This window comes from Salvia miltiorrhiza, chromosome 5, assembly GCF_028751815.1.
Source record: "Salvia miltiorrhiza cultivar Shanhuang (shh) chromosome 5, IMPLAD_Smil_shh, whole genome shotgun sequence".
Classification (NCBI taxonomy): domain Eukaryota; kingdom Viridiplantae; phylum Streptophyta; class Magnoliopsida; order Lamiales; family Lamiaceae; genus Salvia; species Salvia miltiorrhiza.
Genome location: NC_080391.1, coordinates 19315679 through 19338818, shown reverse-complemented (window position 1 = coordinate 19338818; position 23140 = coordinate 19315679). Strand labels below are relative to the sequence as shown.

At 36.1% G+C, this 23140-nt stretch overlaps 2 protein-coding genes and 1 long non-coding RNA gene across 3 annotated transcripts; 1 reads left to right on the top strand and 2 right to left on the bottom strand.

Annotated features, from left to right (window-relative positions):
* Window positions 1-3829: 3829 nt before the first annotated feature.
* On the top strand, window positions 3830-11920 carry LOC130986563 (uncharacterized). The gene is made up of 17 exons (XM_057910004.1): window positions 3830-4497; window positions 5004-5360; window positions 5443-5583; window positions 5841-5973; window positions 6077-6190; window positions 6265-6338; window positions 6415-6489; window positions 7349-7441; window positions 7628-7688; window positions 7980-8312; window positions 9156-9282; window positions 9368-9467; window positions 9775-9844; window positions 9961-10113; window positions 10194-10289; window positions 10808-11127; window positions 11386-11920. Exons 1-17 carry the CDS (start codon window positions 4408-4410, stop codon window positions 11566-11568), a joined length of 2520 nt encoding a protein of 839 aa, XP_057765987.1. The 5' UTR covers window positions 3830-4407; the 3' UTR covers window positions 11569-11920.
* A 3950-nt stretch (window positions 11921-15870) lies between these two features.
* Window positions 15871-17038, bottom strand: LOC130986566 (pathogenesis-related thaumatin-like protein 3.5). Its single transcript, XM_057910009.1, has 2 exons — window positions 16675-17038; window positions 15871-16597 (listed from the first exon to the last, which is right to left on the bottom strand). The coding sequence occupies exons 1-2, from the start codon at window positions 16730-16732 to the stop codon at window positions 15906-15908; spliced, it is 750 nt and encodes a 249-aa protein (XP_057765992.1). The 5' UTR covers window positions 16733-17038; the 3' UTR covers window positions 15871-15905.
* A 4294-nt stretch (window positions 17039-21332) lies between these two features.
* On the bottom strand, window positions 21333-22850 carry LOC130986572 (uncharacterized). Its single transcript, XR_009089305.1, has 2 exons — window positions 22182-22850; window positions 21333-21583 (listed from the first exon to the last, which is right to left on the bottom strand). It is a non-coding gene; the product is annotated as an uncharacterized LOC130986572 (long non-coding RNA).
* Window positions 22851-23140: the final 290 nt, after the last annotated feature.

The following is a 23140-nucleotide window of genomic DNA, read 5'->3' as shown; positions in this document are numbered from 1 at the left end:
CAATAACAACAAATTAGATTCCAATATAAACAAAAACTTGGTGCTCGGTCAACAATCATTCCGATTCTTCCATAATTGCGTGCACCCCTTTTCAACATCAATAATAGAAAACCTAAATTACTTTTAATAATAATAGCTAAATGAAGCTTTATCCAAACCAGCAGCTTTATATATTTAACAAATTCAGAGTCTAGTTGTCATAGAAGCAAGTGGGTCGGGTAAGATCACCTCAAAATTTCAGCATCTTTATAAAATTGGGAAATGCTACTATTCAAATCGGGTTAAGTTATAATCTTATTTTGATTTTTAGTTATACTCCACAATTTAGTTTTGGTTTGTCATATATTGTCATAATACTGAATTGTCAAAAGTGATGTTGTCATTTAAGTGGAATTCTTTTTTGAGGTGGTCTTGGATACAATCGGGTATACCGTACATTCGAGTTGATCCGTACCCAAATCCTGATTTATATTCTGATTTAAATTCACGTCCTGTTCAAATCGTGTAAATGACATTATTCGGATATACAAATGACACTGACTGTAATTGACACTATTATGTTATACAAATGATACTGCGTATAAATGACAATATAACATTGTAAATGACACTGTGTATAATTGACATTATTCAGAAATATAAATGACATTTCCTGTCATTGACACTATAAGATTGTAAATGACACTATAATATTTTAAATAACATTATAAGATTAAAAATGACATTATAACATTTTTAAATGTTACAGTGCCATTTATATAATTAAATAGTGTCAATTATAAGCAGTGTCATTTGTAAAGCTGAATAGTGTCATTTACACGATTTGGGTAAGGATGTGAATTTGAATTAGCATGCAAGTAAAGATCTGGATACGGGTCAATTCGGATGTACGGTACACTCGGGTGTACAAGAGATTTTGTATTCTTTTTTTCCTATATTTTCTTTTATATGGTATATAATTAGTATCAGATCGTTTGATAGGCTAATACTCCATCCGTCTCAATATTCAAGTCTCCTTGCTTTTGGGCACAAGTATTTAGGAGAGTTAAAGTAGATGTAAAATTAGTAGGGACCACATAATTAGTGTTTTATTTAATGTTATTTTATTAACTAATTAAATTGACTAATGAAGTCCGCCCTCTCTCTGTATCTCTCTACCGCATCCGTTCGCTGGCTGTTTCAGCCGTCGGCGAAGCTGTTGGTCGTGACTCATTTTCCCTTTCTCTGGCTCACTGTTCAACCTTCATTCCCAAAATCGAAACATGCAAGTTCAGCCCCAAAACTTCCTCCTCCATCTGGAATCCGCCGCCGCCGCTGCTGTGCTCGACTTCCGGCGAGGCAGCATGAGCTCCACCTTCTCTAATTCCCGCCGACGGCGACGCCACCCCCTAATCTCTCCTCTCACAGATTCCTGCTCTCCTCTCACAGATCTCACTTTTCCTCCCATTTGATTTCTCAACACCCCAAGATTCAATCTTTAAGCCATCATCAGCTAAACCCATCTTCCACAAAAGCAAAAATAATCAAAATCTTCCAAGATTTCCCAAATTTCCCACCTCTGCCTCTCCTGTCGCAAAGGTGGAGACTGTCGCTGCTCTTAACGGCGAGGAGGGTTAAGAGACCACAATTGATAGATCTGCTCTTCACAGTCACCTTCAAACACTTCGAATCACCCTAAGTTCAAAACAGAGAGTGACTATTTTAAAATAAGAGAAACCTTCCCCAAATCAATTGAGTGATATATCTGCGACAAGAGAGTGATAGATCTGCAACAAAACTAATTGTCAAGGCTCGAGGCGGCGGAGGCGCGAGTCTCTATGCTGGATTTGTGAGTGGAGGGATAGGCCGTTCGTTGAAGAGGTTTAGCAGAAGGAAGAGAAAGAGGCGAATTAGGGGTTATGGTTTTGCAGAGGGCAGCGCCGCTGCTAGAAAAACGGGCGACGACTGGCTGTGCGGATGTGTCTGGGAGAGGGATTCGGTTGAGGCGGAGAAAATCAGAGGCGAAGGCGGTAGAGGGATGGGAGGGGGCATCACCTTGTCGTCGCCAGGAGAGGGCAGAGCCCTGGAAGCCGAAAAACGGGCGGCGAGGCGCTGCGATCACCGAGGGAGAGAGAAGAACGGTGGTGGTGAGGCATCGAGAGAGAGAGTGACAAATTTGGGAATATAGGTTAGGGTTAGAAAGAGATAGAGAAGTGTTAATTAATTAACTAATTGTATCCTAATTAATGCTAAAAAGGGAAAGAAGACTAGTTACATGGGACGGCTCAAAAAAGAATACGAGACTTGAATATTGGGACGGAAGGATTGAAGAAAATTAGAATGGAGTGATTATACGATGCCACGTAGGATATGATTTATTTTGCTATAATGTAAAAATTGATTAGAAATATATAAATAAATAAGAATGAATGAGAATTAAAGAAAATTAGAATAAGATTTATTTTGCTATAATATACGTAAGATTAGTTATTAATTTATAATGAATATAATAGGTATTAGATTAAGGTATATAGCTCGTAATCGTATGAAAGGTCTTCACCTTTTGAATGATCTTGTGTAATGTTTTTATTGATGATATATATTCAAACAAAATATGACATGATGGATCTGGGTATGACTATGAGAGACATCTTGAACTGTTAAATGATTTGATAATAAACAGCTTCACGATTAATTTTACAAAAACTTAATAGTATTATCGAAAAACTTGATGTCTCTTTCAAGACACCCAACCATGGACCTCCTCTGAGTGAAGGAAGATGTCTCGGTTTCGGGCCACACTAGACACTGCTCCTCTCTATTCAACTACTAATAAATTAAAGTCCTACTTCAAATTCTTAATTATTTTGTGTGGTTATTTTATTTTTCGAAATTATAAGGTTTCATCGTCTAAGTTAACTAAAATCTTCTTATCCACCAATCTTGATCTAAATTTTATCACTTACTTAGATTTTTTTCCTCTGATTTTTTTAGAAAATTAACCTTTTAAATTCAGGTATCCAAAGAAAAATTCATCGTGACACGATTATTAAAATTTATATTCATTTAATAAAAAGAAGAAAAGAAAAGAAAAGTTTAAACGAATATTCTAATTTTGATGTTCTCCAAAGATTTGTAGACAAAGGTGGATTAGGGGAAACGAACACACTAGCCAGAAACATAAATTAAAGTTTTAAAAAATAATACTATATATATATAGAGAGAGAGAAAGAGAGAGAGGTTCAAATGAGAACCAAGATTTAAAATGAGAACGGAGAACAATCCTCAATTCTTTGATCATGAATATCAACATCATTTTGATAGATGGATGCACCGTTCGAATCCTAGAGGTGAGCAGAATTTTTAATTTTTTCCGAATGCAATTAATTGTATAGTGAATGCAGTAACTTTACATGTCAGTGCAATGTTCTCGGTTCTTATTTTATATTGTGGTTTTCACTGTAACCACCACTATATATACATGTGTATATATATAATATATAAAATCCATATTCACTCTAGCAAAGTATACATTAGATCTCCTTGTACTATTAATTATTCCTTTTTTACTTTCCAAAAGAATACATCAAAATCGGATCAAACACAAACATTTAGAAATAAGGAACCAAATTACCTTCCCAAATTAATAAATTATCCTAAGAAACCAAGCCAACTAAATATAATTTTACTTTAGGTTTCAAAAAAATAAATAATAATGATACTTTAGTTGTGATATATAGAATAATTAATGAAAATATAACAATTAATCTAAGTGAATTTGAAAGCCTCCAATTGAATGATTCTATCCCAATAACAAACTACATCATTTAAAATTCCGAAATACTACTAAAAAAGTAAATGAATGATGAAGAATAAGGCAACGAAAGAGTAAATAAATCAATCGAAAGAAAGTAACATAATGAGCTTCTTGTTTGGTGAATAGATATATTTTGGGAGGATATAATATATGTAATGCGCGTGAACATTAAGAATTCATACACCACCATTACCAATTCTCACTTTACCCATTTCAATCTCACCAGAAAGAGTTCTTCATCTCCGTATCAGTAATTCTCTCTCTCTCTCTACTGTGTATGCATAGTGTACTCTTATCTCCTTTCTCTCTCCTCCTCTCCCTTTCTCTCCCCTGAACTGAAAATCTGTGAGATTTGCTACTGGGGAATTGGACAAATCAGTGCACAGAGCTCACCACAACAAGAGAGAGAAAGAGCCGACGTATTTCCGCCGAGTTCTTCAAAAGCTGAGCCCCTTTATCATATTGGTGGGGTTTGAGGGTTTTCAGCTTCTGGGTTTTGTGCACGACCTATAATGCGGCGAGTTTCGAGGCTTTTACAGGGGTGGAAGCCGATCAGGAGAGCGGCGGCGATTTGATTGATTGAGGCTGTTCATGTTAGAATTCGTCGTTTAATGGAGTTGAGGGTTCGATGTAACCGATGCGCCGGCGAGGTTTCTTCACTCCCGAGATTTGAACTGAATCTTGCTGTCATTTGCGTCAAGGTGAAGATTGAATTTGATTTTTGTTGAGCTAATGTTGGACACTAGAAAAATGGATAATTTTTGGTTCCGTAATTGTTTAATTGTTTATTTACTCTATGACGAGCATTGGTGCTTTAAACTGGGGATGGTTGTTTATGGAAGGTGGGTGTGTGTATTTACTTTCTTATTTGGTATCTTCGGGAAAAATTCCTTTCTGGGTTTCTTTGACATTTTCTTTTATAAATTGGATTCAGTGTTTGCTTAATTGGCTAATTTTTGTGGCTCTGTTGTCTTTTCATTCCTCAGAGAGGCTCATTTTTTTGTTAAAATTTATATTCATGTATGCTACATTGGTAGCTATCATTTTCTGGGTATACTGGGTTTCATTCGGTTTACTTGAGGGGCTGTTTCTTCAGCTCTGCTAAGCTTATGGAGTTTGTATTTCTCTCAATGAATTTGGAGTTCTTTTGCAAAGGACAAATTGTTTAGATCTTCTAAATTTCCTAAGTTATCTCCATCGATCTCAGATATTATTGGTGTTGCTTCTCTTGGAAGCTGCTTTTGCAACGACTCAAGGATTCCAATCTCAAAGGCGAGTGCTTGATAAGGACAAAGAGAACATACTATCACATTCTTGCATTCATGATCAAATCATCGAACAAAGGAAGAGACCTGGTCGCAAGGTTTATTCTGTGTCTGCTCAGGTCTATGTTGAGCCTGATATTTCCAAGTCCCTAAAGAGAAAGGGACGCGGGCTGCTCGGTGTTTCTGAATTTCCAGTGTGGCATACCGATGCTAAACAACCGATTAGAATTTACTTAAATTATGATGCTGTTGGACATTCTTCAGATAGAGACTGCCGGAATGTGGGGGACATTGTAAAGGCAAGTGTTTTCAGAAACATGAAAGATTCTGTTTATGCAGGTGATTGGGTACTGATGCTGGATTTTTTGTTTCCTTTTCCAGTTGGGGGAACCAGCTGGAGCCTCTTACTCTGGTGCACCTTCTTGTAACCCTCAAGCGGATCCTCCTATTTATGGGGACTGCTGGTATAATTGTACACTAGATGACATAGCCGAGGAGGACAAGAAACTTCGTCTTCGCAAGGTTTTGTTTTATTTTTTGTTCTTGTTGTATGGTGGTAACTGTAACCTAGACAGAATTAGTCGAATGCAAAAATGGAGGTTGGTTAAGAAATTTCTTGTCAACTATTTTCAGGAGTTTGCTGCATGCCATTGCTAGGTAGATTACTGAAGGGTGTAGCTTGAAAAATATATTCTTGAAGCTTATATAGGTCCTTGCTAGTTATTCCTTCTAATCCTTGAACTATTCCATATTGGAATAATATGCTAATTCTTGTACAGGCTCTTGGGCAAACGGCAGATTGGTTCAGAAGAGCGCTCTCTGTTGAGCCTGTGAGGGGGAATTTGCGGTTGAGTGGATACTCTGCTTGCGGTCAAGATGGAGGTGTGCAACTTCCCAGGGAATATGTGGAAGGTCTATCTCTTGCAAAAGACTAACACTTCAGATGATTAAATATTCCATCTATTGGTTTTCTCAAAATCTCGGCGCTATTAAATGCAAATTTCTATCTTTTCAGAAGGTGTAGCTAATGCAGATTTAGTTCTGTTGGTTACTACAAGACCAACAACCGGGAACACTCTTGCTTGGGCTGTTGCATGTGAACGAGATCAATGGGGTCGTGCTATTGCTGGTATGGTTCTTTGATTTGAATTAGCTGTTATATATATATATAGTTAGCATTAAAGGTGAAAGTTCAATGACTAGGGCATGTGAATGTTGCACCTCGGCACTTGACTGCTGAAGCGGAATCATTACTTTCTGCTACCCTAATCCATGAGGTAAGTTAAATCAAGCAAACACTTAAGAAGTTAGGTTGCTTAGTTAATTGGAAGTAGTGAAGTTTGCCTTTTGTAGGTTATGCATGTTCTTGGATTCGATCCCCATGCCTTTGCTCACTTTCGAGATGAGAGGAAAAGAAGGCGTATTCAGGTAAATCATAAAATGATTTTCAACGTATTGGATATCAGGAACTTTATCATTGGACCACCACTGTGTATTTAAGTTTAATCAGATTGTCACTTACATTGTAGAACTAAAATGCCATTTTCCCACATTGAATATGATGGTGCAGGAGTCTTATCTGGTTTAAGAGTCTTCTTAGTTGGATCTTGGTATTTAGGACCTCAGGGAAGGACTGACAAGATAAAACATGTAATAAATCTAATATCTTTTAAAATCTCATGCAGTTAAGTTTTTAACCTGCCATAATCTATGAAAAGCAAATTAACTTTCAACAACTTAATATACTCTGCGTGCTTTCTTACTGTTTATACTAGTTTAATTCTGTTTTGGTTATGTAGTTTGATAGCTCGTTGCATTGAATTAAAGTGCAAAGTTGTGTCAGAAAATTTCTGCCGTATCTGCTATTTTCAGGAATTAAGATTGGAATCAATTTTTGGTTTCTTCCTTATAAAAAAGAGGCACAAACTTTTACATGCATAATCTCATACGTATGAAACCCATTATATAGAAAAGTCTATAGTACACTGGGAAGATGTTTTGGCAACTACTAATCAGTAATCCCATTGTTATGGAGCCGTTCCCAACACGGGCCTTTTTTAATAATTTGATAATATATTTATTTATTGTTCATTCTGTAAATGAGACAACCATGTATGTGTTTCACCTTAATAAAACTGTAATTAATGTCCCAACCAAAGATGCAACTATGAGTTATCAGGGGAAATACAGCTGCTTGACCCCCACTTTAGCTGAGTGATTTTCCTCACAACTAACATGGTTGTAAGATGTATCCTCACAACTATTTCATTATCAAATCTCTTTGTAGGTAACAGAACAAGCTATGGATGAAAAACTAGGACGAATGGTAACAAGAGTGGTGCTTCCTCGAGTTATCATGCACTCTCGCTATCACTATGGGGTAGGGTTATCATGTCCCATTTTGTCCAAATTTCTATTGTAAATGGTTCTTATGCTGGCAAATGTCGAGAAGCATTATTTTGATTTAATTTCCTTGTGTAGTTTGTATATGTAGATTATATATGTAGATTATATATATATGTATATACATATAAGGGATAAAGCTTTACAAATTTTCGGTTCGCAGGCTTTCTCTGAGAATTTTACTGGTTTGGAGCTTGAAGATGGCGGTGGGCGTGGCACATCAGGTCGGTTGCCATATTATTTTGCATTCACGCCCAACAATGATGTTACCTTTTTTTTATATTGTCATCCAAATTTTTTTATTTTATTTTTACATTTTAATCCAGACTTTTAGGATTTAGTATCACCATTTTTAATTCGGTGCGTGGAACGGTTTTGAGACAGTGAAGATATATGTCTCACAAAAATTCAAATCCAAATGCTCTTGTAGAGTCTTTACCTTAGGTTGCACACATTAGAGTAAGGTAGAGAGTGGCTGATGCCTATAGTTTTATAATTAATAATTTTTAACACAGGATCTCATTGGGAGAAAAGACTTCTAATGAATGAGATTATGACGGGCTCAGTTGATACAAGATCGGTTGTTTCTAAGATGACACTCGCTTTACTTGAGGACAGTGGATGGTACCAGGCTAATTACAGCATGGCAGACCATCTTGACTGGGGCCACAACCAGGGAACTGAGTTTGTTACTTTACCCTGCAATCATTGGAAGGGCGCATATCGTTGCAACTCAACGCAGTTTTCTGGATGTACATACAATAGGGAGGCAGAAGGCTATTGTCCTATTGTAAATTACAGTCGTGATCTTCCACAGTGGGCTCGCTACTTCTCACAAGCTAATAAAGGTGTGGTCTGCTGTTGCCTCCATTGAATTGAACTTGTCTAAGCTCCTTTACAAGTATTGTCCTACTATGTCATCTTTTATTATTCTTCTTAACTGTATGTGTATCGTTTTTACTTGTGGTTCTGGGTAGCATGTCAATTCAGACTCTTGTCTACAGGGCATGATAGGTCAAAAGTCCCATGCATTGGGTTCTTTTATCCTTCTGCAGTGTTTTCCCACTTTCCAATGCAAGCTAGTCTGTCAACTTGAAGTTGCTTGAACCATACCTAATAATGAGGTTATTAACTTGAACTCTAATAATAAAGTTTGGAAAATGATGAAAGATACATGTTTTGTAACGGTCTGGGTCTGCAGGGGTGGGGCCTGGTAGCTACATAATAGCACAACAAACTCCACCAGCTACTATATGCATTCATTCTCACTTTGCGAAAATCGTTAACCCACAAGAGTCCTTTGAGCCCACCTATGAATCCTTGAAACATGTGGTTGTCATCCAGTGTGGGGACATTACATGCTTACAAGTCCATCTAGTCTGATGTTATGTGAAGATCCTGAGTTAATGTTGGCTTGGGATTTGCTCAGGCATTTTTTCAAGATGGATGATTCAGTTGGAACTTTGAAGTATCCTGTCATGTCATATGCATTAGTGTCAACATCTATCGTAGTGTGAAATTATGTATATTTAGTGCACATTTCACTTCTATGATATCCTATATACCTTTTGTGCATTCATTTTGCATCTTTATTGTAGTCCCTGTAGTTTACAATGTGGTTAATAGTATTTCATACTTTCTCATTTCAACTGGCTTGGTGACCGTGACAATGTGCTTGTTATTCTTTGCAGGCGGTCAGTCATCATTGGCTGATTATTGCACATATTTTGTAGCATATTCTGACGGTTCATGTACGGATACTAACAGTGCTAGGGCACCTGACGGTATGTTGGGTGAAGTGCGGGGAAGTAATTCAAGGTGAACTTTTTATTCTACTGTTTCTGGACAATTATAAAATTCATAAATGACAGATAATTACAGTTCTCGTATCCTTGGATAACAGGTGCATGGCCTCAAATTTGGTGCGTACTGGGTTTGTTAGAGGGTCTACTACCCAGGGAAATGGTTGTTATCAGCACAGATGTTTAAACAACTCACTGGAGGTACAGTTTGCTCTATAAACATACTTATACATGTGTGTGTGTGTGTGTGTGTAGTTTTGTAGCTAGTGCTTGTAAAGCTGATATTGATCACCCTTTTCCATATTTCGGGACATATTGATTTGTTAAATATTTGAAAAACTTAAAAACTATTTAATTATTCAAAGATTTAATATTTAGGCGTGAGAAATGAGCAAAACAGCAGGCTGTGATGCCTTCCAATTTAATCTACCATTAAGCTTCAGACTTCAGATAATGCATGCATATCTTCAACTATGACTCTAAGAGTACATTTTTGCTTTCTTGCTAGGTTGCGGTGGATGGACTTTGGAAAGTATGTCCTCAAGCTGGTGGACCCATTAAATTTTCTGGCTTTAATGGTAACATCATTGGTTTCTATAGGTTTATCTGTCTTGTGCACATGTGCAGTCACAAATTAATGTGTCCCTTTCATTTATAAGTTTCCTTATGGATTATTGTCACGTGCATACTGCAGGTGAACTGATCTGCCCTGCCTATCATGAACTATGCAATGTAGATCCTGCCCCTGTATCTGGTCAATGTCCTAATGCCTGTTATTTTAATGGTGATTGCATTGACGGAAGATGTCAGTGCTTTCTGGGGTTTGATGGTCATGATTGTAGCCAGCGTGAGTGGTCTAAACTTTTATTTCACGCTTAAACTGCAACCCCTATCTGTTTCCGAACTCGACTCCTCGTCTGTTTGTAGGATCTTGCCCTAACAACTGCGGGGGTCATGGTGAGTGCCTTAAGGAAGGTGTGTGCAATTGTGAACCTGGGTACACTGGAACTGACTGTTCTACAGGTACTGCAATCAAATTGATTCGTCTTTTATTAGGCTTGGTTTGTTTTTTTCATAAATTGTGCGAGAGAATCTCGACTTTGTTGGTGGGCTTTGCTTGCTAAGTAAAGTGTCCTATAGTTTGAATCACATGCCTCAAAAGATTCATTCAACATAATATTTCCTAGAAAGAGGTGTCGGCCTGGGTTGGATGCCATGCTACATGCGCAAAACTTGAGTGGTGCGCATGATAAGACTTCATGAGAAATTCTAGAAGTCTAATAATCTCGGAACACAAAGTTTTCAGTTTCTTAGCTGTCCGATTATATATATATATTAACTTAGGAAAAGCCAGAGAAGTTAATGTTGAAGTGCGAAGATTAAGCCTTGCTCAATTTTTAACTGTTAAGGCATCTTGCATGAACATAAAATTTATTGAAATTCGATAATGTCTTTAGGAAAAAGCAATTATTTTTAATACTATTTTCGAAAGTGCCTTCAAATAAGTCCCCCTTTTGATTGAGCCGATTGGCTATCTGCAGCCACTTGTGACGAACAATGCAGTCTTCATGGTGGGGTCTGTGACAACGGTGTCTGTGAATTTCGTTGCTCAGACTATGCTGGCTACACATGCCAGAACAGTTCCACGCTTCTCCCAAGTCTCTCGGTGTGCAAATCTGTCCTTGAGAACGATATGTCGGGGCAACATTGTGCACCTAGTGAGTTAAGTATCCTACAACAGCTAGAAGAAGTTGTCGTGATGCCCAACTACCATCGCCTTTTCCCGGGTGGCCCTCGGAAGTTTCTAAATTATATCAGAGGCAGAGACTGTGATGGAGCTGCCAAACGATTAGCCTGCTGGGTGAGTTTCTTCACAATCTTTTAACTGTCTTTATAAAATGAAAAAACTGCATTACTTGTCTCCTGCGCTATTAGGTTTTTTTTCTATTGAGCACTTCAAACTTTTGTTTTACGCATTGAGCCTCGAAAGCACCGTTTTACAATTCTTTTAGCGCATTGTATCATTCATTAATAGTTATATTATAAATTCTTACAAGTTTGACCTTTATATTCATAAAATTTGCTAAGAGTTATTATTGTGTTTGGTTGGTTGAACTAGATATCTATTCAAAAGTGTGAACGGAATGGGGACAACCGGCTACGAGTATGCCACTCTGCATGCCAATCATATAACTTAGCGTGCGGGGCTTCACTGGATTGCTCGGACCAGACCTTATTTAGCAACGAAGAAGAGGGGGAAGGTTTGTGCACGGGCTGGGGCGAACTGAGTTCTTGGTTATGATTATATTAATTTCTGCGACGTAGCATTCCCGTAAGGGACTATGTAAATTGTAGGGAGCTTTAGCTATCATTTTTTCTTCAATCTCTGCCATATTTGGATAGGCTTTGTAGGAAGAAAAAAAAGGGGGGGACAGGCACGTATTGCAGGTGCTTCAGTTTAGAATTTCATTTTCCCATCCCAAAAATGATTGGGATGGATTGATATTTAAGTTTTGGCTTTCGAAGAAAGTCCACATGTAAAGAGTGAGTGAGTGAGTGAGAGAGAGAGCAAATGTATCTCGGCTGAAGGCTTTTGTGAAATGTAAGTCTCAATTCGTCGTCTTTAACTTAATATTCTCTCGCTTTCAGCCAAATTTGCAGTGTTTATTGTCTCCATTTATACAAGGACGAGTGAAGAGATTTTACATTCCTAACAACCTTCTTTAAACCTCATGTATTCTAACATGCCTACTCAATTTAACCACGTTTAAAAATGTGAGTTAAGTGTTTTTATTAGTCGGGTGAAGAATTAATCAACTTTTTTGTAAAAATATTCGTGTTCGTGATAAAAGATCTCTTTTGCTCTAGAAAAAGGAAATCATAGTTATCTAGAATGCATAAGCCTGCTAACATACGCTTTCAAAAAAAAAAAAAAGAGCTGGTAACCTAAAGTAGCTAGTCTCTGCTTTAACCCAAAAATGTGTATCATAGAACTGTTTTACATTAATATTTGATAAAGTAATTTTTTTAAGATAATGATTTTTTTTAATTCTTAATTGGACTCAATATGCAAATTAATTATTTTAATAAATTAATAAGATGAAGCAGTCCAATAATACTTGATTACAAAGCGAGTCCAAATTTGAAGAAAGTAACCCACTAACTGCCAACCAACTTGTTTGGTTAACCACCAAACTTCATGGTGATGAAGTGCGATGTCGAGTACATAAATATATGCTCTCTATTCCTTTTTTTTTGGGTATGTCTTGGTCTTGGCCTTTGCCTTTTACATTTCATTACCCACACTAATTAATCAATAGCTCAAAAACAAAATCTGCCGTCTATATATACATACTACAAAAAAAACAGCCAACGAAAAGTTCAAATAATTCTTACTACAAATGAGAAAATTTTCATGGGATAAATGCAAGTAATAAGAATTTCTAGCATCCGATGCATGCATCTGTTTATATTTATATATATATTTATAGGGAATGGCTAAAATAAGAGCATTTCTTAAGATATAAAATAAGAATCATTTTCAACCCTTAGATCATCAAGATCTACGGTTGATTCGTAATCCTGTTGGATGTATTTATGGTCCTGAGTTCGAATCCCAAAGGTAGCAAAAATTTATTTTTCACAATTCATACCTTTATACAGCGAATTCATACGTTTTCTACATAAAATTCATACATTAAAAATTGCTCTTATTTCTTATTTTAAGATGTGCTCTCACGGTAGCCCACCCCTTTATATATATATATATATATATATATATATATATATATATATATATATACATACATACACACACCAATTATTGGGTGCGACGGTCGCACAGCCGTGCGATGGGTTGACCCGCGCCTCAAACCCATGCTTCTGACCCGGAACCCTGACCCGCGCTTTCAATTATTACATTTGTTTATAATAATTGTTACTTTTAATAGTATAGTATATACATTTGTTCGCATAAATGTATATTTATGTTCATATAAGTAGTTAATATCAATATTGTGAAAATTGTAATGTTTTAAAAACATTATCTTTCTTTATAATAATAATAATAATAATAATAATAATTACTTTTTATTATAACAATAATTAATTTTTATTACAACAATAATTACAATTAATATAATATTTTTGAAATATTACAATTCTCCATATCAAATATTACTTTTTATTATAACAATGATTACTTTTAATAAGCATAAATAATTACATTATTATTTGATCAAATAATTATTATCGTAAGAAAAAGTAATTATTGATATGTATAATGTTTTATATTGAATGAAGGTAAATATTTATATTAACATAAGTATACATTTGTGCGACCAAATGTATATCTTATGCTTATTAAAAAGTAAATACTCTTATTAGGGTTTAGTGTTTAGGTTTGGGGTTTAGTTTACAGGGTTTAGGGTTTAATTTACATAATTTAGGGTTTAGAAAATATAATACTTTATATTAAATGAAGGTAAATACTTATATTTATATAAGTATGTATTTGTGCGAACAAATGTACTCCCTCCGTCCCAGTATTTATGGCCTACACCTTTTCGGCACGGAGATTAAGGAGAGTAGAATTAAGATAAATGTGCTTGCTTAGTTGTTTGTTTAAGGAATTAAGATAAAGGTGATTTCTTACTTGTTTTCATTTAATTAAGCTGTTCCAACACTTCTCAAAACACTGAATCAAATGAGGGGAATGGAGGAGTTTAATGAATTGATTAAGGAGATCAAAAAATGCAAATTAAACCAACAAATATTTCAATTATTCCCAAGTATTCCACAAACGTCATATGATTTTCCCAAGTATTCCACAAATTGCAAATTAAACCAACAATCTTTGCAAATCCTATGAATCTCACGCATAAACTAAGAACAAAATTACAAAAATTAAACTGGAGACAGCAGCGGAAACCTCAGCAAAACATGGAACATTCAAGCAGAAAACCGCAGCAAAAATTACAATAATCTACTGATTTCTTTTACAAATCCTATCAATCTTCAGCAGAAAATCTCAACATAAACAACAATTACTCGTGGGTTTCAAAATTACTCGAGAAATCGTGAGGGTGGAGGTCGTGGAGGCGGTGGAGGTGGTGCGCAAGCGGAGGGTGGAGGAGGCAGACTAGGCGACGACGATTTTTAATACTGCAAATCAGCCAGAGTTGAGAGAGAGATCGGCAACAGCCTCTTGTAGATGGTGGCAGCGACTTCGCCGCAGGAAGGCGGCAGCGGATGAGAGGTAAGCAAAAAGCTTGGGATTTTTTAAAAAAAAATTGGGGATTTAGGGGTGGGTGGAGGAGGCGACGACGTAATAGAGAAGGCGGCGGCGGGGATAGTGCAGGGGCGGTGGAGGTCGGCGGCGAACAGATCTGGCTGTGGACGGCGATGGACAGATCTGGCTGTGGACGGCGGTGGACAGATCTGGCGGCGGAGAAATCTGGCTAGCCGACGGACGGCGGTGCCACTACTAGGGTTCGGACGGCGGTGGCTGCGAGAGGGAAAGGTGGGAGAGATGGGGAGAAAGAGAGACCGATGGTTGTGGAGAAGGAGAAGAGAGAGAGAGGCGGTGGGTTATGTGGGTAGGATGAGAGAGAGAGAGTAAAAGTGTATTGATTAAGAATTTTAATTAAGTCCTAATTATGGCCCAAAAAGGAAACAGGCCATGTTACTTGGGACAGCCCAAAAAGAAATACAGGTCATAAATAATGGGACGGAGGGAGTATATCTTATACTTATTAAAATTAACAATTATTATAAATAAATGTAACAATTTAGGATTCAAGATTTCGGGTCTGGGGCGTGGGCCGGGTCGGGCGCGGGCCGGGGCGGACCCCTCGCACCAGAGACCGGCTGATATATATATTCACATGCATTTTTAATTCTCCACTCATTTAGCATTCTTATTAATAATAATTGTATGGTTCTCAAAAAAGTATATACTCCTATATTATTTCGTATATTACACAGTTAAGCTGTGGTAATGTATTGCACTAAATTAATATTCACACATTATGCCAATCCAATGTATAAAGTAGAACATAGATTTGTTTTTTTATTGAATGGATTAACTATGTATGTTAGGACTAACAACATAAAAAGTGAGTGAAATAATAAAGTACGTTCGTTTTGTTATTGTGAAGATGAAAAATAATCATTAAATATCTAAAAAAATAGTCATTAAAATGAAAGAGATAAAAACTAGTCACTCTTAAAATTTTACCCTCATTATTATAATATTTCACAATCATGAGATTACTTAGTCGTGAATTGGTCTTATTTTGTTTATAATTCACAGACACACAACTTTTTAGTCATGAATTGAGCGTATTTTACCTCTAATTTACAACCAAAATACTTTTACTCGTGAATTGACAATATTTTACTTGCAATTTATAATATATAAAAATTATTAATCGTGAATTAACCATATTTTGTGTATGATTCACAACCATGATTCACGAAGCTTCTTATTTGTGAATTAAAGTGAGAACAAAACATAGCAACACTTTCTATCATTTTTATCTTTATAGTTATTTTTTTATCTTTATATTATATATTAGTAAAACGGATATTTTGATATTTTAAGTAATGAAAAAATAAGGATCCATTAATGATATAAATTCAGGTTGAAGGGCAAAAGATGATGAAATAATCGGAGGCAGTGCAAGTGCATGTGCTCGACAAATCATCGTAGGCGTAGCTATACGCCGCCGGGCACGCACTCTTGAACATATCCGAGTACGCTGTCGGCGCGCACGTGTCCGGGCTCGCGTGCGCGCCCGTGCAGCAGAACTCCGGCGTCCCAAACGCCGAGCACGCGCTCCGGCACGCCACCACCGCGCCGCCGCCGTCGACGACCTGCAGCTCCTCGGGGCAGCTGGCGTTGACGTCCGCCACGCACCCGGCGGACTGGCAGTCGCCGGAGCCGCCGGAGGGCTGCACCGATATCCCCACGTTGTAGCCGTCCACGAGGCTCACGTCGTAGAAGTCCTTCCCCCCCGCGCCGCTGCCGATGGTGAACTCCGCTAGGGAGACCGGCGGGACGCCGCCGCCGGCGCACCGGATCGCGCCGCCGCAGTCTCCGGTGGCGCACTGGCCCTCTCCAGCGTCGTTGAAGTTGCACCCGGTCCGGGCCCAGAAACGCCCGGACCAGCCCTCCGGGGCCGGGAGCTGGACGGTGTCTCCGGGGGCCAATGCGAAGCCGCCGCCACCGAGGACGGCGGCGCCGTTGCCGGAGATCGTGCCGGGCCAGACGGTGTAACTGCAGCTGTTTTGGAGAGTGAATAGCGCCGCCGAGGCCATTCTCAACAGCCCTGATCATCAACGATTAATGAAATTAAAATTGAAACAACCAAAATTACAAAAGTAATTAAATTTATTGAATTATCACCTATGGAGAAGAGCTGGAGAAGAAGAAGCAGGAGATGAGGTTGCGATATGCCCACCATTTTAGTAGTAACTTAAAAGCGGCAACCTTCTAAATTTGGCAAGTTAGTGTTGCATATGAATATCTGTCTATTTATAATCACGGAGAGAGAAATCGGTTGTTTCACATTTTCTTGAATTTCGCTTATTTTAATATTTTGATGCTTTTTAAAAATTGAAAGATCAACAACAACTATTGCACGTCAAATGTCAGTTTTAAAAATTGAGAATATTAGATTTGCTTTGAGTACTCATGAAGAGTTCATGGAGAAAGAAAGGCAGTTAAGTGTTACTGAATTAAGAGAGAAATTGAAAATGAAAAATCGAGCTGAAGAAATATAAGAAAGAATGAGAGCTGAGGAAATCGCGGTTGCAATATAAAAATTGTAGAAAGAATGTAACAAAAGAACGAACTAATAGCAACATGAAACGTGGAAGAAAATAATTTAGAATGATTACTTAGTTGAAACAGCCGAGTAACGAGCTATGCGAGCTTATTCGAGCACAATTGAGCCCAAACCAATTTTTAAAATTTAAATGTATATATAGGTAAAATAAAAAGGAGAATTATTATTGGTGATGGTGGTTTTTACCAACATTAATTCTAAGACTTGATTCTTGGATTTACCTGGTTTTGAGCTAATGAGATGGAATAAGATACGTAATTTTTTGATGTTCCCTTCCTCTTCCTTAATGGTGGTTTCTCAAACTCGTTGGTCTTCTTCCTTCATGACTGGATCTTGAGAGTGATTAAAGTATATCTTTCAAATTTTTTCTATGGAATTAATTGGGTAATAATTTGAACTTGAAACTTTCAAAGACTGATATCCATGCCTTTTATAGAGTGCCTGCCCTAAGGGATAATCTGGTAATTCCATCAGTCTGGTACGGAGGGATATTTTCGACCTTTTATTCCTCTTCTTCATTATGGGTGAGGGTAAAACGACCTTTTCTACTTTAAGGCATCTTCTACGTCAGCCGACAAATTGTTAGTTATGGAGGCGATCCCTGCAAAAAGGAGAAAATGACCGCCTACAATCCAGTTATACTAAGTGCTTGTAGGTGCACCTCTTTATTTTCCGTATATGTTCACTTTTAACCCATATTTTCCCATTCTGGTATAACTTCCTCAGATTTGGGTCACTACCTGGTGCCCATTCTCTGATATTAATCTTGGATGTATTCTAAAGAGCTGACTTGGTATCTTATCCTGCTAAGACTAGGTACCCCCTCTCTCAGACTTGAGAGTAACCTCTGGGGCTCTCCTTTCTTTAGGTGGTCCTATAGATGACGTATTCATATTCGCCTTACTAGGTCTCGCTCTGGACTCTTCTTCAGGTACCGCTTCGGGGTTCCGCTCTGGCAAGATTCTCCTTCCTTTCCGAACGGATGGGCGAGGTACTCGGGTTTTTGGTTCTGTCCAGAGGCAAGTAACCAAAGCCCCGAATTTCATCCTCATCAATTATTAACTTTTCGATTGTGAATTCTACAGTAGATGCATCATCTTAATTAATTGATGAATGCATTATTTGAGTTTGAATCTTGAAATGAATAAAAATTTCATTTTTTTTCTCGAATGCATTAAATTTAAGTGAAATGCATTAATTTGATAGAAAACAGTATTGTTCACACGAAAAATGTAGTTCTCATGATAACCATGCCCTATATATAAGGTGTGGTTCTAGTGATAATTTTTTTGTGAGAACCATTATAAATAATGCATCTATTGTAGAAATTAATGCTTCTATTGTCAAAATTAATGCACTAAAAAAAATCCGCTTCTTCAGGATTCGAACTCAAGTGATGCATTTATTTCACAGTAGATCTTAATGATTTCGAGGGGCTAAAAATAGTTTTCTATTTTTATTTTACTAGTAGTTCTTATTTGAACTTGTCCTTATATATATGCAAAATTATCTAAAAATCGGGTAATATATAGTATCAATTTCAAATTTCATCTGATGGTTTTGTTTATTTGCTTTTTGATATTTTTAGTATTTAAATGAATTTTGAATGATAAGAAGGGTATAAAGTGTAATTTTTTTCACTTTGATTGTTAGGTGCAAATTTATGCATACAATCAAATAAAAAAAATGATAATATTGAACACAAATATACATAAGGTAAAGTTAATAATTTTACAATCTAAAACAATGTTCCTTTTATGATGAAAGGGAGAAAGGCCGACGTAATAATATTGAGGCGATTTCATAAAAAAAATAAAAATAAATTACGGGATGAAAAAATGAGGCCAATGGTGGAGCTTGTGGTGGTTTCCGACCCCAGGGGAGGGCTTCAATTTTGAGTTTTTTTTTATACAAAAAATCTAATTTTAAATATAGATATATAATTTATTTTATATATCTATATATATGTATATGTGTATTTAAATGAGAAATAGAAGAAAAAAATATAATACATTATTTATAGTATATCCAACTATCCATATTAATTATTTGACACTGTACATTGATTTGTTACATTTATTTTATTTTGATCCTATTTTGTTTTTATTTAATTTTTAATGTTGAATTTGAGTCCATTCTAAAGTTAAAAGTAAAATTACTAATTATTAACAATGAAAGTTAGTTTATTTGTTTAGAAAATGAAATATATTTTTTTCAAAAGAATGCATAAAAGTAGGTTTTTGTATGCTTTCAATCTACTTGGTGTTGAATTAATTGAATTGCAAATAATTATCTATTATATTAAGTGATTGTTAAAAAAATGCATGAAAATGAAATGTACGGAATGCTCAAAAAAATTTGCTTCGGGGGCAGGACATGTAAATGTCTTCAGACGTCGTAGATCAATAAATTCAGCCCCCCAAGCCTCAAATCTTAGATCCGCCCCTGTTTCCGACGACTGATTTAACTGGAGTTTGAAGGAGAACAAGGGTGAGAGATTGACATTATTAGAGAATAATTTTGTGCAGATTGAAGAAAAGAGAAATGGATATATTTCAGAATAAGAGACATGCATACATTTAAACATAACCTAATAAAAATATAGTACTACATAATTTGCAGATATATTAATTTAGTAGTAGTTTTAATTTATATTTTACAAATTAAATAATTTAATGTACTTGTTCACGGGCTAACGAACTAAATAACTATTTCCTCTATCCCACTTCAAGTTTTTTGTTTTTTTTTAAAGCCGCGCGCTCAATTTCAAATGTCCTGTTTTCTTTTATGTTAAAAATTAATTTCAAAATGTAAAAATCTTTGGGACTCATGTCATTTTTTTCAATTTTACGGCACGTCACTTTATAATTTAATTAGCATTTTTTAAATGATGATGCCGAAAAAAACAGGACAATTAAAGTGAAATGGAGGGAGGGAATATTTATTTTGATGTAGCTCTTGATTGTATTGCAACAATTAGTAGGACCTCATCATTATTTTGAGACAGCCTTCTTACCATGTGCCCTTTCGAGTCACTATAGAACTTCAGGAAAAAGATAAAAGTTTTACCGCGACATTAATTATTTTGAGATATTTATTAGGTGGAGTATTTAATAAAAACTTGTTTAACAGAAAAGGTTTCACCAAACACGTTCAGCCAATAGAATAACCCCATAACTTTTTAACAACTCATTGCAATATGGATAAAGATTAACGCACAAAAAAGAATGTATATGTATATATGTGTAGTTTATTGTTTGTTTGTGTTTGGCACCGAAGATGCACAAATCCAATCAGAAACATAAACTTATTACATTATTGATCAACTTCGAAATTAAAAAAACTAGTTTATTACCCGTCGAATTTAGACGAAAATTAATTATTATATATAAATTTTATTAATATTTTTAAGTGTATAATTTGACAATTATACAATTTGCAGATTATGAACTTCGTTTATATACTCGTATTTAAATTCAACGGGAATCTATTAAAATTTTAACTTTTGTAATTATTCAATACATTTTTTATTTCATGAATTTCTTTTGACTAAAATAGAGCATTTAATGAAATTGTTTTAAAGTAAAAGGGTGTAATCTTTATTTGAAATTAATCTACCTAAATTAAATGTCTTATGAAATTTATATGTAAGTAGAGTTTCGATTCAAAAAATATTAAAAGAAAAATTGCAACAATTATTTAAAACGTACCTATATTAGATACACGTAGCTGGAACCAGTAACTGAAGAAATAAAAAAAATATAATTAAAATAATACTATCATTCATTACTTCAACTTGTAAATATTGAATAAATTATTAAATTTGCAATTTCCTCATAATCTATCGAAAGTTTAATCATACACCAATTATCTCATTACATACTAAAATCTTCAGATCTATTTTTCTAGTGACTCTTGAAACTGCCACGTAGAGTTGTCCATGACTAAAAATCGGTTTCCGTAGGTATAATCCTACATTTGAAAGAGATTGTTTCTGACTTTTATTTATTGTCATAGCAAAACAAACACTCGCAGAGAATTGCCTTCTTTGAAACAGAATTGGAAATTTTGTGAAATCTGATGGACTCATAATCATTCTAGTTATGTCACAGCCCACTATCCCAATGACGGGTTAACCGGGGTTATGACTTTGGGTGAACAATAAGAAATGGGATGGACAATTACTTAGCATTAAAGTATATGGAAAGGTCACTCATAGATAAAATGCTAGGATCATATATGATTATTTGGATACTTATAAAACATACACATAAATGAGAACTGATTAAGGTGGGTTACCCAATAACACGTATCCCAACTTCATAACATAAAGTTATCCTAATCAAAGTGTTTTGCAGCGGAAAAACGTGTGAGATATACATATGAAGATGTATACTCAAGGTTATATTTCTTGAAATGTCAAAGGAACACCCGCTCAACATCATTCCATTCCATCAACTGCTCAACCTGCACATTTAGAAATACATGCAGGGCTGAGTATAAAAATACTCAGTGGGCATAGCCGAAAATACAACATGCATACATATATAAATTGAACTGCCATAACAGTAACACACAGGGGTTTTCTTAAATGACCTGCGCTTACTAAAATATTTCTTTCATTTTCATAAAGTCGATCGGCCGATCATTTTCCTTCATATGATCCATATCTGTTCCTTTCTGTCACGCGCCGGGAAGGAGGCCTCCTTACCACGGACGCCAAGACCGGTCGCAAGCGACTCACGGTCTCCATGAGTGTACACGTTAACCCTAGCTAGCGACCTTTGTCTAGCATAGGATCCCAATTGGATTTCCTTTAAAGTTGGCGAACCAACACAGATAGGATACATATAAAAACATAAACATTTTTTTGGCAGTCAATCATTTCATAAACATTTCATTTCATTTCATGAACATTTCATTTTCATTTCATAAGAGTCATTTATCATTTGGGCATAATAATAAACTGAAATTAACAGTTAAAATCATCTCATGCATATATTCGTATAAGAGGCCTACGACACGCAGGGGATCTCTACATACGTATAGTAAAAGTAATGCCCACCTGTATAGGCAAAGCCTGTCGTTTAACCTTATCTCTGAATCGGAATAGCAGTGCTAATCCTTCTGATGCTCGAAGCCTACAAGAAATCTATTCTCAATAGGTCTCCTTGTATCTAATCTTAAGTCATGGTGTAGTGCTTAACATTCTATGATTCACTTAGCCGGGTTTTCAAAATTTAATAAATAAATACTTGAAAATATTTCTCTTGAGTTAAGAACACCAACAATATTCTTACTCATCTTTCTTTAATAATTGGAATTATAATTAAAACCAATTAAATACTTTTATTGCAAGTAAAAATGCAATTTCATGTCATGCTTAGCATATAATAAGTAATTTACTTAAAATATGCACATAATAATAATTTAATATTATTATGAAAACAAATCTTTGAATAAATTAATTAAACTAATTAATAGTCCAATTAATTAATATAAGTGTAGTCCATTTAATTAATAGAAAACAGCCCAAAATTTTTAAATAAATAAAGGCCCAACTATTAATTAAAACTGAGTCCATGTTGAATAAATAAAATTAGCCCAGATTCAATTAAAAGAAAATCGGCCCATAACTTATTTAAATAAACGGAGCCCAATACTCAAGCCCAACACTCTAGTCCTAAAGGAAAAGACTCGGCCCAAATGATTTAATTCGGCCCAAAATAGAAGCCCAAAAACCCCAAGCCCAAACCTAACCCAACTCTCACCCTTTTCTCCCCCTTCAGACGCACACACACACAAACACAAACGCACACACACACAAACACAAACGCAGCAGCACTCAGATGGAAGAACACACACACACGCACGCCAAGAACTCGGTCTCTCTCTCCCTCTTCCAGAAGTAAGCTCGCCGGAGGAGCAGCGGCGACGAGCCGCGCCATCCTCGGCTCTCTCTCAATTGCCCGTTCCTCCCTCTCCCTCGAATCTCCGGCCGCCGCCCGTAGATCAGGCGACGCC

What these genes read in the sequence shown, in the direction of transcription:
- LOC130986566 (XM_057910009.1), bottom strand. Translation starts at nt 16,732, where the DNA reads ATGGTGGGCATATCGCAACCTCATCTCCTGCTTCTTCTTCTCCAGCTC. An exon ending in TCTCCAGCTCTTCTCCATAG is followed by an intron (nt 16,598 to 16,674) that starts GTGATAATTCAA and finishes GTTGATGATCAG; the next exon opens with GGCTGTTGAGAATGGCCTCG.
- LOC130986563 (XM_057910004.1), top strand. Translation starts at nt 4,408, where the DNA reads ATGGAGTTGAGGGTTCGATGTAACCGATGCGCCGGCGAGGTTTCTTCA. An exon ending in ATGGGGTCGTGCTATTGCTG is followed by an intron (nt 6,191 to 6,264) that starts GTATGGTTCTTT and finishes TTCAATGACTAG; the next exon opens with GGCATGTGAATGTTGCACCT. An exon ending in GGAAAAGAAGGCGTATTCAG is followed by an intron (nt 6,490 to 7,348) that starts GTAAATCATAAA and finishes ATCTCTTTGTAG; the next exon opens with GTAACAGAACAAGCTATGGA.